The sequence below is a fragment of the Thermobia domestica genome, chromosome 10, assembly GCF_964235325.1.
Source record: "Thermobia domestica chromosome 10, izTheDome1.hap1.1, whole genome shotgun sequence".
Classification (NCBI taxonomy): domain Eukaryota; kingdom Metazoa; phylum Arthropoda; class Insecta; order Zygentoma; family Lepismatidae; genus Thermobia; species Thermobia domestica.
This window is the reverse complement of record NC_137463.1, coordinates 142,050,538-142,068,753: the sequence shown is the minus strand read 5'-3', so window position 1 is coordinate 142,068,753 and position 18,216 is coordinate 142,050,538. Positions and strand designations below refer to the sequence as shown.

General features: G+C 36.2%; 2 protein-coding genes across 7 annotated transcripts in view; one reads left to right on the top strand and one right to left on the bottom strand.

The window, feature by feature from the left end:
- SmydA-4 (SET and MYND domain containing, arthropod-specific, member 4) overlaps window positions 1–13,005 on the top strand; it is a 541,800-nt gene extending 528,795 nt beyond the window's left edge. Inside the window, exon 4 of the mRNA XM_081728628.1 lies at window positions 12,868–13,005. Coding sequence (XP_081584754.1) covers window positions 12,868–12,890 — 23 coding nt within the window. The 3' untranslated portion in view covers window positions 12,891–13,005. The remainder of the gene's footprint in view (window positions 1–12,867) is intronic.
- The window catches only part of LOC145662754 (NF-X1-type zinc finger protein NFXL1-like), a 582,971-nt gene that overhangs the window by 18,673 nt on the left and 546,082 nt on the right, over window positions 1–18,216 (bottom strand). The window lies entirely within an intron of this gene.

Here is an 18,216-nt window from a genome sequence, read left to right as displayed (position 1 = left end):
ATAAATAAAAGATGCAATTTAGCATTGTTTGAAGTGATACTGGAACGACTAAGTCAGCGAAAACTCTTCAAATGAAGGACTTACGAAAAGATGGAAATGTATTTCGCAAACTCTAAGTACTTACTGAGGAACGGGATGGTGATATTGCTACACTATTTGCACATGCAAACCAGTTCTACCCACCATCGATTAGTGGGTTTGGAAAGTTTCGTAAACCGTCCAATAATCTGACATTTTGAATTGCATCAAATCTGGATTTGTTGAAAGTAATCGTGATTGTCTGACAGATTGTACAGCTTGTGTTGCAGACGAAACAGCCTTTGTACATTGGTTGTATCCTAGTACATTGACGATTTGAAGAATTGATAGACAAAGTTTTTCTTCGAGCAGTAAAAGATCGACTTCAGAATTTTGAAAGATTTGACATTATTTTCGATTGATACTTGAAAGATAGTCTTAAATCAGACACCAGATCAAAAAGAGGTAGTTGGCAGAAAATGCTTGTGAAGGCTACACCACCTTTTCCAAAGATGTACAGTAAATTTCTTCTCGATGATGACAACTTTTTCATATTCTTGCCGAAGCAAATTCCAGATTTGAAACAGGATAAAATATACTAGTAGGAAGTGTTGAGGATCGAGTTGCTTGTTCCGCTAGAATATTTTTAACAGTGAAAGTGTTGCCCCATACAATCATGAGGAGGATGCATGTAGAGATCTGTTGCATGTGAAAAACTGTGTTCAGTTAGGTCACAAAAATATCGTTCTTGTTACAGTCGACTCGGATGTAGTAGTTATTGCTGCGGCTGCTGTTTAGCAGTTAAAGTCACAAGGCTTTAAGATTTCTGGTTTGAGTTTGGCAATGGCAAGAACAAGAAAATTTTCTCACTCAGTATTTATTTTCCTGGAAAATCTTTCAGATGACATCCGTAATGCATTGCCATTTTTCCATGCATTTACAGTGGGTGACATAGTGTATCAGCATTTTATGGAATTGGAAAGACCAGGGCTTAAAATGTTTGGTTGCAAATGTCAGATATCAATCACGTCTTCAATAAGATGTCAAATTCTATGGAAATACAGTATGAAGATTTCCAAATAATAGAACGGTTTACAGTCCTTGTGTATGACACCACAAGCACCACCAAAAGTGTAAATGGATGCCGCAGTATTTAGTTCACGAAAAGAAACATATCAATCGAAAATACCCCACCAACAGCAGATGCATTAAAACTATATGTGAAGCGTGCGATTCTGCAGACAATGATTTAAAACAGTGTCTTCAACGCGAAATGAAAATTCCACCATCTACTTCCTTTGGATGAAAAAGAAGTTCCTCTAGTGGATTTGAACCACTTTGGACAACGATCCCAGAGGTTTCGAAAGCCTGTTCTGAACGGATTTGCTGTCATGCAAAGCAATGTGTATAAGAAACTGTAGGTGCGACAGAAACAACCGTTCTTGCACTTCGCTGTGAGATTGCGACGGACAATGCGCTGAATAACAGTTCGGTTTACTGTTTGAAATGTTTCTACAGCCAGCAGTGATAACTGTAAATGTTAATATTAGTGCAAAATTTCTTTTATATTATTTTTGGGGTGGATGGGGGTAAAATATTATTTTAGATTATTAATGATATACTCTGATGGAATAGCAACAACAACCTTCTTCCAGTGTATAACGTGATTAGTTAGTTCTATTTTGCGTTTGTTTTTAAATGTTTCGTTTTTTTAATTATCCAATTATATTTAGTGATAGAATATCGGCATAATATGATAAACACAAGAACCACTGATGCGTAAATAATAGCTAATTCTTTGGAAGATAATATTATTTGTTTGTGTAGAGCTTCCAAAACTCCCAACTCCATATTATCAAACATAGCCAAAGTATACATAATAATCCTGTTTTTGTGGTGACTAAAGAGAATAATCAGTTCTTTCTTTGCGTAGGTTTACGTATGGTCAATGCTAATTTTGCTTTACGTCACCTTAAACCGGAAAGAATCAAAGATCTGATAGCAAAATTACTAGAAAAGATATTTACCATTGTAATTGATTTACGGCAGAATAATCTGCAAATACAACTACATACCTATCCTAAACTAATTTTGCGGGTTTGTCTTACCAATATCAGCGCGTTCTGTTTGATTACCGTAACGAATCACCTCGTTGAGTGTTATGATGGCACATGTGTTGGGTCTCGAATTACATAGCAAAATCATTAGGTACATTTATGATATCTAATCGCAACGTATATCTTCAAAGAGCATTTACAATTATCCATACACATTTTAGTAAATTCAAGAAATTTGCTAATACATGAGAATCGACAAATTCTACATTGCGCCCAAGAAGTACAATTTTAGTATACATTATTTCCCAAGGAGGGATAAGAAAAATGAATGCCGTATACCAGCTATTCGTGATTTACGAAATTTGCCAACATTAAAAGTTTGTCATCAGTACTTGTTTTCTTTTCATGGTCAACACTTGTGTACAGACGGTTAGTCAGCTTCGAGAAATGTCCTCTGGCAAAAAGGCGAATAGGAAAAGCGATTATTCAATGTATAGGTAGAACGTTAACTCCAACCGAAAGACTACACTCATCAACAAAAGCAGAATGCTTGGGTGTTACATTTGGAATTCGAATGTGCGAAGTCAATACTATTGGGACATCACATGATTATGATGGATTATCTTTAATTATGGAAGTAAGTTTATATATCAAGCACTACACATATGTAAGTTAAAATTAACAATTTTCAGAAGACTAGTTACTCGATGTCAATCTAAAATTGTATGTCAAAAGCAAAACTCTCCTATCTAGTCAAAGATATCACAATATTATAGACGCATAGTTCAATGCAAATGCAATTTGCACTACTGATTTAAAATATTACAACGATACTAGTAGTTCTTATCGTGAATATTATTTAAAATAAATGGTTCTTATAAATATTATTTCCCTAGGGAAGTCATAATTAATGCACTTATAAAATGCTAAGGTGCATTCAGCTTATCTTCATTCATGTCAAAAGGGTGTAAGGTTGTTGTCAAGTAATTGAACATTATAATAATATATCTATATTTCGAAAATAAATAACGTATTCAAAGAAAGATTTGTACAGTCATCAGTAGAAGTATCTCCCCCTTGAATGCTTTAATTCCATTACTTGGTGTCTATACAATTTGCATTTTCTAAAATGCCTGGACAATTGCAAACGAATTTACACGAAACATTTCCTCATAAGGACAGCAATTGGTAGCACTGAGTCAGGTCTTTATGCAAGTAAAGTTGAGAAGAAGACGCACGAGACAGTTCTCCAGTCTGAGATGAATGTCTATAGTTCGGAGCGTGTTGTCCAATGAACGTCATATATTAATCTCAATATTGCTGTGCATGTAATGTATTATTTCATTGTATACTGTATGCTAAAAGAAATAAAAACACTGACCACGAATGAATCAGAAAATGCTTGAAAGTAGATGAAAATATCAAATCTAGAATAACTGCAGGAAATAAATTGCATTGCCCCCTCATTGCCTCATTGCTTCCTCATGCATAATCACTGCCTCCATTGACAGACCTTCAATTCTTTTCATTCCATCTTTTTCTTCCTGGAGAGAAGATATTGCTTGTCACACTGAAAAAATTGATGTTGCTGGAGTCGAACGCCGGTCTCCCAAACGGCAGTTCATTGTGCTAACCACTAGCCTACAGCCCCACTTTACCTTACACAGAGACTGTAGCTAGTTAAATCGTTCCACGTAAGACTATACAAATTCCAATGCTCGTTTAAAGACACATCCTTATGTGACTGTCACATGGCTAACTCGCGCTTTCCTTCTTTAACTGAACAACGAGTTCTATAAACTTCCCTTAATAAGAAAAATATCACGAAATGTTTCTCAAGTTGAGGCTACGTTATCGTTTTTAGCGACTATCCCGATTTACACTACATTTCGTCCTCACTTTAACTTCTAATTTCCAAAGAAGAAAATATGGCAGACATTATTTTCTCATCTTTAACTCTTATCAACACGTGTAGAAATAGAAAGTTCTATGTTTATCTTCCGGGTTCAAACCGCGTAGTGGCATTTTTTCTTTATTGGAATGTACTGTTTACATAACTGGTACTTTAATTTTGTCATTCCTTTATTATTATTATTATTATTATTATTATTATTATTATTATTAACCATAATTTATGCTTTGTTAAAAGTGTACTGTGTATTAATATATATATATATATATATATATATATATATATATATATAAAATTTATACTGGGTATTAAAAAATAAATCATCCCATCAAAAATATTTTCTGTAAAGAAATTGCTCAGTCTCGCGCCTCATTCACTCTTAAAAAGTTAACTCATGTAGAGTCATCTCTATTCGTCCTATACGAACTTTAATACTTTCATTCTAAGAACAGTACGAGTCTCTACATCTTAATGTAAGAAAATATCATGACTTGGCTGTTACGGAACGCTCAAATTATTAAATTTTACGATCGTATATGAATTTATGCCCATTATATGAATAGACGTAATACATGCATTCATTTTCACTTCTTATATATATATATATATATATATATATATATATATATATATATATATATATATATATATATATATATATATATATATATATATATATATATATATATAATGGGGATATTCCACTTACATTGCAATATATCATCAAAATACATCACAATATCTGGGATTGCGACATCGTTCCTTCTCAAGCTCATCTGAAAAACGCTACCGTTTATATCTTTTATCGAAGAGATTCGATATGTTTTTGAAAGTTTCGTTCTGGATACTACTTCTGTTTTCGGGATAAGATAGTCACCATGTTTAGAAAAAAAAAAAAATACTAAATCATATTCTGATAGTTGTTACTTTAGATGTTGTTAATACGCTAAGTTCACTGATCTCGTCTCGTATTCCGTTACTCTCTTATGATCATCAAAACCTTTAGAGTATTTCCCGTAGATATAGAAAGATGAAATTTAGTATCCATACTTGGTTTACCGTGCCAGTAACAAACAATTTTATAAAACATGATGATATTTCCCTCCCCTAAGTCCTTACAGTGGATTGTGTTCATTCTTCAACAAAACGACTTGAAATCCCATCAAAACTTTCACGTAACATACGTAGTCAAGTCTCGACTTTGTAGTAGTAGTAATAATAATAATAATAATAATAATAATAATAATAATAATAATAATAATAATAATAATAATACAATAAAATAAAAAGCAACTCCTACTCGGAATCGAACCTGAGTGGCCTTGTTGATAACCTCGTTCGTTACCATTCTGCAAGAAATAACTTGTGTAAAGCTTATAATCTAAACTAGTAGTTACGAAAGATAAACATAGTGCCTCATATTACTAGAGTCTATAGAACTTCTTTCCGAATAGATGGAAATCGTAATTCAATGCGTCACTCACCGAAAGAACATCTCTTCATACGTACATTACTACCTTGTGTATAGTCTTACATGAAACGATTAACTAGCTAACAGTCTCTGTGTAAGGTAAAATGACGCTGTAGGCTGTGGTTAGCATAATGAACTGACATTTGGGAGACCCAAGTTCGACTGCAACCACGTCCATTTTTTCAAATACTTCAATTTCAATTCATACTCATTGTGACAAGCAAGTTCTGTTGTCAAGAAGGAAAAAAAAATATGTTGAAACGACCAGAGTGAAAAAGAATTGGAGTATGTGTGTAAATTTGGAGTTATTAATTCACTAACTTAATACTTTCAATTTTTCTAGCTTTGATATTTTCATGTAATTTCAACCAAGTCTCATGTGTACTAGTTTACTTTCTTAGCTCCATATGAGTAATTTGTGGAGTAATGGTACCGCATGGAGCTTCTATACAAAGGCCTGGGTTCGAATCCTACCATGGCAATTATTTTTCTTGATCTGATTTTATTGTTTACCTAATTAGTATTGAAATTCTATTATTGCTTTATTATTATTATTATTATTATTATTATTATTATTAATAACGGTAATTAATTTATACTGTTCTATTCCAAAATAAATCATCCCGTCGAAAACTCATGTAATAAAACTCTGGCGAAGTCCCACGCCTCTTTCACTCTTCAAAATTTACGACGTCTCATTCAAGGCCAAATCTATTCCTCTACAATCAGTAATACTTTCATTCAAAGAACATTTAGAGACTCTACATCTCATTGTAAGAAACTTTGATGATTTAGCTATTACGAAACACTGAAGTTATTACATTCTACCATCGTTATTCGTACGCATGGTGCTACACTTATATTCATATTAATATTCACTTCTTATATACATACATAATTGTTGCAAACTGTTCTTTATTACGTGCATAAATGACAGCAATATGGATTGGCTGAGTATTGGTCAAGTCATGAAGCTAACATGTACAGGCCTGTAGTGTTGCGAGAATGAAATTTTTAGCGTTCAAGAGGAATAGAACTGGCTCTGTATAAGATATAAGAACTTTCAAAGTGTGAAGATAACTCTAGACATGGGTACATGTTTTCCATGAAGTGTTTAATAAGATTTCTTTTTCCTTTTTCTCTTTCCTTTTTGGTTATTGATGTAGAATTTACACACCCCATTGTGAAATGTTGAGGAATTGAAATATAATGTTTTCGTTAATAGTAATTGTTACTTGCATGCTAACTAAGCCTGCCAATACTAAATGTCAGCTTTCCGTTTGTACGAGAAGCACTCTAAAAATTTTGATGATATTGAGAGTAACTGATGAAATCTAAACTTAGCGTATTAATAAAATCTAAAGTAGCAGATCTATCAGAGTAAAATAGCACATTTTTAAGCTTGGTGACTACACCTTATCCTAAAATTGAAGTAGTACTGTATCCAGAACGAAGTAATGAGAGCTCAAAAAAACGCCGAATTGCTTCCAGAAAAGGTATCCTCGGTAGCGTTTTCGAGCTCAAAAGTAAAACCCATAACGGGTTTATCATGTTCGTGTCTGAAACAGTAAGTTTCATTTATTTATTATCAATAGTATAAATTATGTAAAATAGTGCAATAAAACATTTTTCTAAGAAAAATACACTAATTCCATTTGGATTTGAACCTGAGAACCGTTGAATGAAACCAAATACGCTAACCATTTTACAAATACAAATACTTATAAGGCCTTACATATTAAAAAGCAAAAACATTGTACTTGCTAGTATACACTAGTATGTTGCAAACAATTTGTTACTAGCAGTTGCAGTTAACAGCTGCTGATGAATATACGAAGTCACATCTCCGTTGAGATTAGTTTGTAAAATAGACCAATAGTATGTAACGTTATCCATACTATTGAACTCAGTGACTGTGAACCAGAGATTTTCACCCTCGCGAGGGTGGCCCTCTCAACGGCATCCTCAGCCTCAAATTCCCTCGCCCACAATGACGCGAGGGCGAGGAGAAATTCCCAGCACGAGAGCGAGGGCGATGAACAACTCCCTTCGCGAGGGTGAGGGTGAACGAGGGCGAGTGCCAAACGTCATTACGAGGGCGCGGGTGCGAGGACCAACTTTCACTGCGAGGGCGTAGGCGAGCGAGGGCGATATACAACTCCCCTCGCGAGGACCAACTTTCACTGCGATGGTGAGGGTGCGCGAGGGCGAGGAATAATTTCCTTCGCGAGAACGAGGGCACGCGAGGAAGAAGGACAAGCATCCTTAACAACAGCTATTTTGAATTTGCTGTTTGACCATTTTTGGAGGAATATAATATTTAAAATAACATCTGCCATGTCCCCTAGATGAAAAGTTGATGTCATAGCACGATTATAGATTGGTCATATTCTTCCTTTCATTTAATTGCAGTGGACAATTTCTCTTGTGTACTTCTACATAATTATTAAAAATAATAATGCAAATGAATATAATATTTCAATGTTTTACATGAAAGTTTCCGGATAGAAATAGCGCTACGTTCAGAACTGAGTGTACCTCATTGTTGCTCTGCCTATGCTAGAGACTTTTTAGATAAAAAGTGTCTACACTGTCATGTTAAAACAGTACTGGTAGACAGATAGTCACTCACGTCATTGAGCAGTAAATGGCATATTCTTACGAGCGCTGACATCTGAACAAACACAATCAGTGAGAGAACCAACAGAACGCAGTAGATCAGATGGAAAAAGAGTTGATGGAATGACTTTTGTTCATAGATGGCCATTTTGCACTGGGCTCGCGCTCACTTCTCTCAAATGGGCTCGCGTTCACTTGGGCTCGGGCTCATTTCTTTCAACTGGGCTCGCGCTCAATTATTTCATTGAGGCTCGCGCTTAATTATTAAATGAATAGTTTATTAAGTTTCTGGAAACAAGCAATATGTTCTGAAGTTGATTGAGCAGTAGTTTATTTTTTTACGTTTCGAACTTCTGTTGTAAAAAATAGATATTAAGTGATATGATACGTCCATGAACGCCCAGATGGTATAGCCTCAGTGCGATTTACTTGTATGTTTTTTTTTCTCTTCTTCCACCCAAAACCAAGTTTTATATGCTCAAAGACAGACAGACAGAGACACACACACCTGCATACACACCCACATCCACCCACACCCACACATACACACACACACACATATATATATATATATATACGATATAATATATAATGTGTGTCTTGGGGCACTATAGTATATGCAATATATATGCAAGTTAGTTGGGAACCTAGGGTCCCGCAAAAGTGCTCCTAATCGGGCCCTGCACCCTCTAAGTTCATTAGTTTATCTTTTTCTCCTTACTTTTCTCCTTACTTTGAACCAAGAAAGCTTTAAATTTTTAACTATATGACTTCCCTCAGGAACAGCCTCTACTTTTAATTATGTGTTTGAAGACATATTGTCCTGCTAAAATGCATTAAATATGATAATTTCTTAATTCGTTCATATGCAGTAGTAATAAAGTTCGGTTGGAAACATGTTCTTATTTATTACTATTATTATTATTATTATTATTATTATTATTATTATTATTATTAGACAACAGACAACTTTACCTACTCACCAACCAATCCGCATTTCTTGGAAAAGTCGTCAGAACGAACCTTCAATTTACAGTACCCGAAGAAAAGTTTTTATCTGCAGCTATAACGCCTATAAGTATTCTAAGACTGGAATCCAGGGCTGGATTCACGACGGTTTTTTTTTTTTGGGGGGGGAGGGGGGCAGTGAAAGGTTTCTCCGATGATCTGAAACTGCCGCAATATGGTGTCGCTAGAGGGAGGGGCAAACGACACTTTGTCCTGTGCTGACGCAGAGATTTCTTTGAATTTAGTAGAGATATCTTCCTCATCACCTTAGTAAAAATAGAAACTAACTTCTACACACAAAAGTAACATTAAAAAATGGATCAATGATGTTTGAACGTAAGAAATATATACCACATATTACAAAGGGTATTATTGATGGAATTGTAAACGAAATTCACCAAACTAATTTCGTGCAAATAACTAACTCAATCCTTTACGTAAAACTCATATATCTCCTTATATGTTAACCATTATAAGAAATAATATGTTGAAAACAACACTTTTTGAACTTCATCACCCTTATCACTCTTATAATTTGCACTGCGAGAAAAGACGAGATTTTTTTCGAATCTCGTGAGCAACACTAGTTCACCCAAGTTTTAGGTTTCAAACACTATTTTAGTGCTAAATGATCCGTACGTAAAACTTATAAATTGATAAAAGTGATTGTACGATCACAATGAAGAGCATTCATGAACGTTTAAAAATACTCAAATCACACTATATTCTCATAATAAATATGGTTTCAATGTTAGATACACCCTTCTTACACCTCTTATGACGCAGAAGGATTCTGAGAACTTCTAGATAAGAGAATACATTTTGTACGTAAATTTACAGAACGAGACGAGAAGTGAGTCGTCGAGAATCGAGACAATAAAGAAGTTTCCGAAAATTGAGACGAGACGAGACTTCTATAAAATTTAAGAGACGAGATGATAAACCCTATTTTTCGTCTCGTCTCGTCTCATGGACAACACTATTTGCAGCGAAAGATGTAAATGAAATTCAATTCAAATTTTATCTGAACATATTCATGGTAATATTAAGCGTAGAATAGTCAATTATTTGTTCCATTTTAGGTCATCCGGAGTAAGTTATACGATGGTATATTTAGTTTTCTTAGTTTAGGACATATGTTAAGGAAATAATTCAGCAAATAGGATGGAAAATTGAGGATCTGAGGGCGAGGGCGAGCGAGAGCGATGGACAACTCCCTTCGCGAGGGCGAGGGCCAACTGCCACTGCCAGGGCAAGAGTGCGCGAGGGCGAGGGCCAACTGCTAACTCACCCTCGAATGAGGTCGGAGTAAAATGAACATCTATGCTGTGAACACGTTTAAATGGGGCTGCTGCCGATTTCACTGACATGCAGCTACTTTTATTACTAGTTTGACTCTTTTTGAACTATTCAACTCCTACTTTTTACAACTCTTAACACATTAACTGTAGAAAAGGCCGTTTGATCTCTACGGCAAATTGATTTTTTTTTTTAAATGCGATGACAGAAGGATATTCGTATGTTATAACTAGAGGAAGAATAATTCCCATGTGGGATGTTGAAATACTTAAACAGCAAACTGCTCGACCAATGGGCCTAAAAATTAAAATAGTAAAACATTGAATTGAACGGTTCGAAGCAGAAGTGGAACAGAAACTAAACTGGGTAAGCCGCACATGACAAAGAAAGACGAAAATGTTTCAAGAATTGAAGCTAACGTAGCAAACCTAATTGCTGCTGCAGCAAACCTGAAAACAACTTTAGGTCTGGAATGCACTGCAGAGACATGTAACTGCGCTCATATTATTTGCTCTGCTTTTCAGGTTCAATTAACAGATCCACTTATACGTGCTCACTTACAGTTCGCAAGGACAAACATCAACTAGCCGCAAGACTAGTCGGAACCGTGTAATCGGGAGTGATGAGAAAATGTTTAGTTCAGACCACGGAGGAAACCTTTATGTGTGGCGGAACGATAGCACAAGATATCTTCCACAGAACGTTCAGCGAATACATAAAGAAGGCCATGTCTTTGGGCATGAATGAGTGCAGATTGGGTTGGAGAACTAGTTGACGCATCATCCAGGATGAACGCTGACGAGTATGTTCAGGTTTTAGAGGAGTGTATGTTGCCATCAGTGCGCTTCGTCTATTCTGCTGAAGAAATGCCACAAATAAATGTTACTCATGAGAACAACAGCGTTCATAAGGCACGAGTAACTACGGAATGGTTAAATGAACAACCTGAAATTTCGGTTTTGGACTGGCCTGTAAAAGTTTCAGACCTTAATCCAATGGAGAACATTTGGGGAATCATTGTATGGGAATGAGATTGCAGATAGAAGAGAAGAAAAGAGGCACTGCTACAACATGTGAAAGAAACGTGGGGTAGTATCCGTAAGAGACCACGAACATGTGAGAGACTGGTATATAGCATGAAAAATTGCCTTACAAGTAAAGGGTCCAAATGGATGAACCGAGTTACGGAATGAGACATAGTGCGACTGATAGAGGATGTAAAAATATGTATATGTGCAAAGCTATAGCGACTGAATGCCATAAGAAACGGAGGGGGAGGGGCCAAAGTTTGTGGGAGGAGGGCTATGCTATGTTATTGAAATATATCAAATAAACTGTTGAATCGTAAAACTAGTGAAAGATAGGCGATGCAAACGATAGTACTTTCATACACTGGCAAAAGAAAAATGAGCAGAGTAGATCACGAACCTCCGCCTCAATGTTGAAATCCGCCATTTTGAAACCTGTGATATTTTTTGAAATGGAAAAGTAGTCATGCGATATAACAATTAGGGTCTGCATGTTCTCAAAAAGTCAATTATGAACTTTAGTGATCGTTAACTGTACTTATTTGGGAGATTTAGGATATCAGTCGCACTATGTCTCATCCTGCAACTCGATTCATCCATTTGGACCCTTTACTTGTTAAAGCTGACACACAATTATAGTCATACGTCTTGCAAATAAAATCAGAAAAATAAACACACTGCTGAACAAGACTGCACTTATTTAATATAAAAACACATTTACACGTGACGTTTCGATCTTGGTTAGAAGATCGAAACGTCACGTGTAAATGTGTTTTTATATTAAATAAGTGCAGTCTTGTTCAGCAGGTTTTTTTGTTTGTTTGTTTGTTAAAGCTGTGATAGAAAACAATGGCTGGTGAACAAATTGTTAATTAGTGTATTAATACTACTGATTTCCTACTAGTGACTACAATTACTATACCAGTCATAATATCCAGGGCCGTATCCAAGGGAGTCGTGTCCCCCTCGATGATAAAATATTGTAAACGTACTAAAGTTCAATTAGTTGGTCCGTGAAACAGAATTCATTAAAACGAAAATGGAGATATCCCATGGTCTTCATTTCCTTTTTTTAACAGATGTGCCATATACAATTTAACAAAAACAGAAAAAAATTGCTAGTGTAATCTACCGTTGGGTTCAGATCTGCAACTAGGGGAGGCATGGAAGTGTTGGGCTCTCAAAAATTTCCCTTGCCCCTGTAATCTATAATGATTATTATAGAGAAGGATAAATCTCGCCGTCTAATATCTTTATTGGCCCTACTTAAGGCTGTATTGTTCCCGAAACTTCGGTGGCTAGCTGCGGGTCTGGTTCTCTTTGATACCCGGTGTACCAGTTAATAGTGCGGATTTTGTAATCAAAGAAAATACTACAAGTTTATAACAGAAAAAGTACATGTACTTGATTCAAAGTAATGACTATCATTCGCTACACGTTTTTTCCATCTTTCAGGTAATTTGTGGATACCGTCCTAATAGAACTTTTGTGTCCCTGGAGGCACACTATTCAGATACCCACTTGTCCACTTCTTCATACGTTGTGAACTGCTGCTTAGAAAGTGTGTGTGTGCCATCGAACGGAGACACTAGCAATCTAAAGGGACAAGTTCTGATGAATATGGCAGGTGAGTTAATATTTCCTACACAAGGTCTTTTGACATGCCGTTAACAAGTTTTGAAATGTGTGATATTGCGTTATCATGAAGCAAAATTACCTTGCCGTGTCTTGTTGCCCATTGTGGTAATTTGACGATCAAAGCATTGTTCAGATTGACTATTTGTTCTCGGTAGCGATCAGTGTTAACGGTTTCACCGGGTTTAAGCAGCTCATAATACACTACACCCTCCTGATCCCACCACACAGAGATTTGTCTTTTCTCCGAACCAATTTGGCCGTGCAGTCGATGTCTATGGTTGATCTGGATCAAGCCATGCTTTTGTGGGTTGAGGATGTTTAAAATAAACCCACTTCTCATTACCAGTCACTATTTGATGTAGAAAGTACTTTTGTTGGTGTCGTCGAACCAAGAATTCACTGGTAATTTTTTTGAGTTTCGATTTGTCTTTCGGTGAGTTGATGTTACACATATTTCCCATTGGTTTCAAACGATCAGAAATTGTCACCTGAGCAACGTTTAATCGTGCGGCAAAGTTGTTTTTGAGTTTAACATGGGTCTTCATCCAATAATGCTTGCAGTTGTTCGTCTTCAAAATTTTTGGGTTGACCTGGCCGTTCACATCAAAATCACCATTTGTAACGCGTTTAACCCACCATTCATATGTATCCTGAGATGGAGCATGTTCCCCATACGCTTCCCAGAGTATACGATACCTTTCAGGAGCATTTTTCTTCAAAATAAAGTGATGAATCAGTACCTTCCGCTTATGTTGTTTTTGTTGACATGAACTTTACCATCTCTATGAAGTTAACACGTTCGCCCCACGTGACTTCTGAGGATTTTACGCTTTTGTCACTGGAACGAAATAGCTCACACAGCATCTCTTATCTGAAACATTCTATTGAAACTTCATTTATTGACAACGATCCGCATTATTAACCATTACAATTAGTATTCTCATCACAAAACAGCGTCATTATACATAGTATACATATTAGTATTACATTCTGTTTTTCACAACAAAGCAATAGGGAGAAGTGCTATTAAAGCAGAATGTTCTATAAACTAAATCTTAATTGATTGGCCTTTATTTGTTTCAGTACTTTCGCCAGTGTCACAGGCCTACATGATTAATAGAACTAAAAAAAAATGACAGATGGAATTCCCTTTTGCTCTGAAGCTAAAAGATGTCGGCATTTTGCTGACACAGTTCTGTCTTTTCAAACTCTCAATTCCGGGCTGAATAACAATCTTCAATCGATACCCAAACATTTCCCGAATCTGGACATTTTTAAAATAAAATTCACATTTTTTGTAGTTCTTTGTTCGTTACAAACTCATTGTCTGTTCATAGTGAATTACTGTGTTGAACATGAAATATATTATTAAAACATACAAGATCATTATAATTCAGTCGCAGGCAGATGAAATACAGACAGTAAACTACGTAGAAAGGGAACAAAAACATTGATTATTTATTGCTGTCAAAACTGCAAACTGAATATTAACCTATACTCTGTGGTAGGGGCTTCCTAGATCGAGTGGACTCCCCAGTTTGTCTCATGATGCTAAGTGGACACTCAAAATTTGGGTTACTGCAGCCGGGGATTCAGTGGTAAAACAGACCGTCTAACCTTAAGAACGTTTTCTTGAGTCACCCTAGCTGTATATACCCGCGGATTGTCGTGTAAAAGAATGATGCTTTTGCGATTGATGAGTGCAGGATGCTTTTCATGAAGTTTCTCCTGCTACTGAACGTATGTATCTGCGGTAATAGGTAATTTTGACAATCTCACCATATACACAACAAAATTATTTTTCCATGGATGTTTGCTTTCCGGCCTGGTGGGGGTGTTGATCCTTATGAAGCCAGTGTTTTTTATAGACGATATTTTCGTAGGTAACCCATGGTTCACCACTTGTTGTGATTCTGTCTAAAAAGGTGTGATATTTATCCGTGGGAGCAGACTTGTGGAGATTGACAAGGGATGCGTTCTATTCCGTTCACTGAGATTGTGAGGTACTCCTACTCCTACCTTGCTGACGTTCTCTAATTTCTCCTGATGGCAGTACAGTTCACTGTGAAGTATTCAACCTTTCTTCTTCATCTCTTGTTGATTGATATTAATTTTATTTAATATTGCCTTTAAAAGCTTGTCGTTAAAATCGGAAAGACGTCCCGTCCTCGGTTCATCTTTTAAGGTCATTTCTCTAGAGCGAAATTTGGCAAACCAAGTTTTAACTGCCAGATCGAATATCAGTTCTTTACAGTACACAATGTACATTTTACGCATTCGCCGTATCACTACTGCTTTGTTTACATTTCCAAAGCATCACATGGCAATATGCACTTTCTCAGTCTCCATTTCAGAAGTATGAACAACACTTTAATATGCTCGTCAGCGTTCATTCTAATGATATATTAACTAGTTCTTCAACCCCATCTGCACTCGATCGTCAGCGTTCAGTCTTAATGATAAATCAACTAGTTCTTCAACCCTCTCTGCACTCGTTTGTCAGCGCTCATTCTAATGATCCATCAACTAGTTCTCCAACCCCATCTGCACTTGTCCATGCCCAAGCACATACAGAGACATGGACAATTGTCTATGTGTAGCTGAACGTTCTGTGGAAGATATCTTGTGTTATCGTTCCGACACACTTAAAGGTTTCCTGGGTGGTCTGAACTAAACATTTTCTCGTCACTCCCGATTACACGGTTCCGAAGTCTTGCGGCTAGTTGTTTGTCCTTGCGAACTGTTAGCGAGCATCTATATGTTCATTTGTTAATTTAACATGCAAAGCACAACAAATAATATGAGTACAATTACATGCAATATTCTCTTTGTACATTTTCTACACGGAAGAAAGTTTGCTGAAGATGCTCTCTAGGGGAAATACCAACTAAGCCCATATCAAATACTGATTACTTTTATTAGTATATTTATCTTCATATATACCCTTTGAATTCTGATATTATTATTATTATTATTATTATTGCTGCTAGTAGTAGTAGTAGTAGCCATAGTGGTAGTATGAAATGAAATGAAATTTTTGAGTTTTACGTCCTACGATTATGCCGGTTAGGCTAAAGGAGACGGTGATTATGAGAAATGAATGAAATGATGAAATGTACGTCGGTATCCAGAAATATAATACATATGTATATGTACCATCCCGTATGAAAATTTTGGTGTAGTAGTATAGGAAACGGAGTTTCTACATCATTTCACGATGGGGATGTTTACACCACAAATACGAGCTTTTCACATATCAAGAATGGTTCAATATATCGCAAAAATAATATCAAAAACGACTCAAAAGGGGTCAAAACCTACCATTATATATATATATATATATATATATATATATATATATATATATATATATAGATAGATAGATAGATAGATAGATAGAGAGAGAGAGAGAGAGAGAGAGAAAGAGTTAAAGTCTCAAATTCTCACCTCCGCTCCTGCCCCGAAATTATGGAACTAGGACCGTAGCCATTACCCATACTAGTAGGTATGCGCAATTTCTAAAATACTTGTCCTGTAAAAATACTGTAAAAATAACGGTGCGAGACACCTCAATAGGGTATCACAAATCCGATAAATCGGCGCACCGCTGTTTACAGTCTCAACTCATACGGTCTCGCTACAGTATACGTACAGTATGTATTGGTACTCCGTATGCCACCGCACCTCAAGAATGGTGTCAGAGACCTCAACAGCAATGTTGCAACAGCAGTGATTTACAGAGGCTCGGGGCAGGGGTCATGCATGGATTATGCAGGGGATAAGCACAGTGCACGAAGTTGTTTACTCGTACCGTACCGTATGCCACTCATTTTTCACTCTGCGCCTCACTTCTGTACAGGGTGATACACACACGCACGCATTTGCACCTGTGTATGAGCCCTGTAGTGGTACCTGTTCGAATTTAGCACAGATTTACTTGACTGATAAAGTCTATAAGACTCGCAAGTCACCTGCGCGTAACATACCGAGCATCGCAGTTTTTAGATGTATTATCTGCGTTAAAGCTTTCTTTTGGCATTCAGTTGATACTAAGAGATTCAAAAAAAACTGTAATTTTAGTGTGTCTGTTGAATTTGACTATGTTTATTACAGTTTATTACAGTACTATATACTATGCACAGTATTATTACAGTTTAAATCTATGCTTAAGAGATTTTTATTGATCATCATTATCACTGAGGTAGCATTTAAAACAAACTTTATCATACTCTTTTATATAAATATTCATACATACAAGACTATGTTAGTTAAGTGTCTGGTGAATTGCATGCTTTTTCAACAGTTACTGTGTCTATTAGACTACTGTAAATGTACTTTTAGGTAGCGTTTGTTGTTTCAGTGTCAAACTATACTTATTGAGACGGAGAAAAAAGTAGTTATAATACTTTATCTTCAAAAAGAATCATACCTACACGTGTGTGTATATAATAAGTACCAATAGACTCATACACTCATATATAGAGCAAACCGTAACCATCACAATTTCCATAGCAATCAATATATATAGAGATTGTGACAAGCGTATCTCAAAGAGCAACATGCCAAAGCATGTTAGTCGAATGCATGATCAGTAGTAGTGAATCTGAGTCTGCCATTAAGAGAATGGGAGTGAGATCAAACCACAGTCCCCAATGTATCTCTACCATGATTAGACCTGTTTTATGTTTCCTACACGAAGTAATAGCGCAGAACAGAATACTAAAAATTAAGGTAATCGTAGAGTCAACATTTGTTAACAGACATAGCAACAATGAAAATAGCTTCTATACTCATTTTGATAACAAAAACAAATTGAGATATGTTGATGGAGAGAATGCTAACTAACTAACTCACTCACTCTATGGCCTATGGAACCCGGAGGTTCAATGCCGCGTTCACAAAAGCTCTCCACTGACTTCTATCCTTAGCTAACTGCATCCAGTTTCTACTTTGTATTCCAATCTCTGCGAGATCCATCTTAATATTGTCCTTCCATCTGCGCCTAGGTCTTCCTAATGGTCGTTTTCCGATTGGTCTTCCAGTCAAGACTTTGAAAGCGTTTCTACTTTCTTCGATTCTAGCTACATGACCCGCCCACCTAAGCCTTCTAGACTTGACGACCCTAACAGTGTTGGGTAAACTATATAAACTATGTAGTTCCTCGTT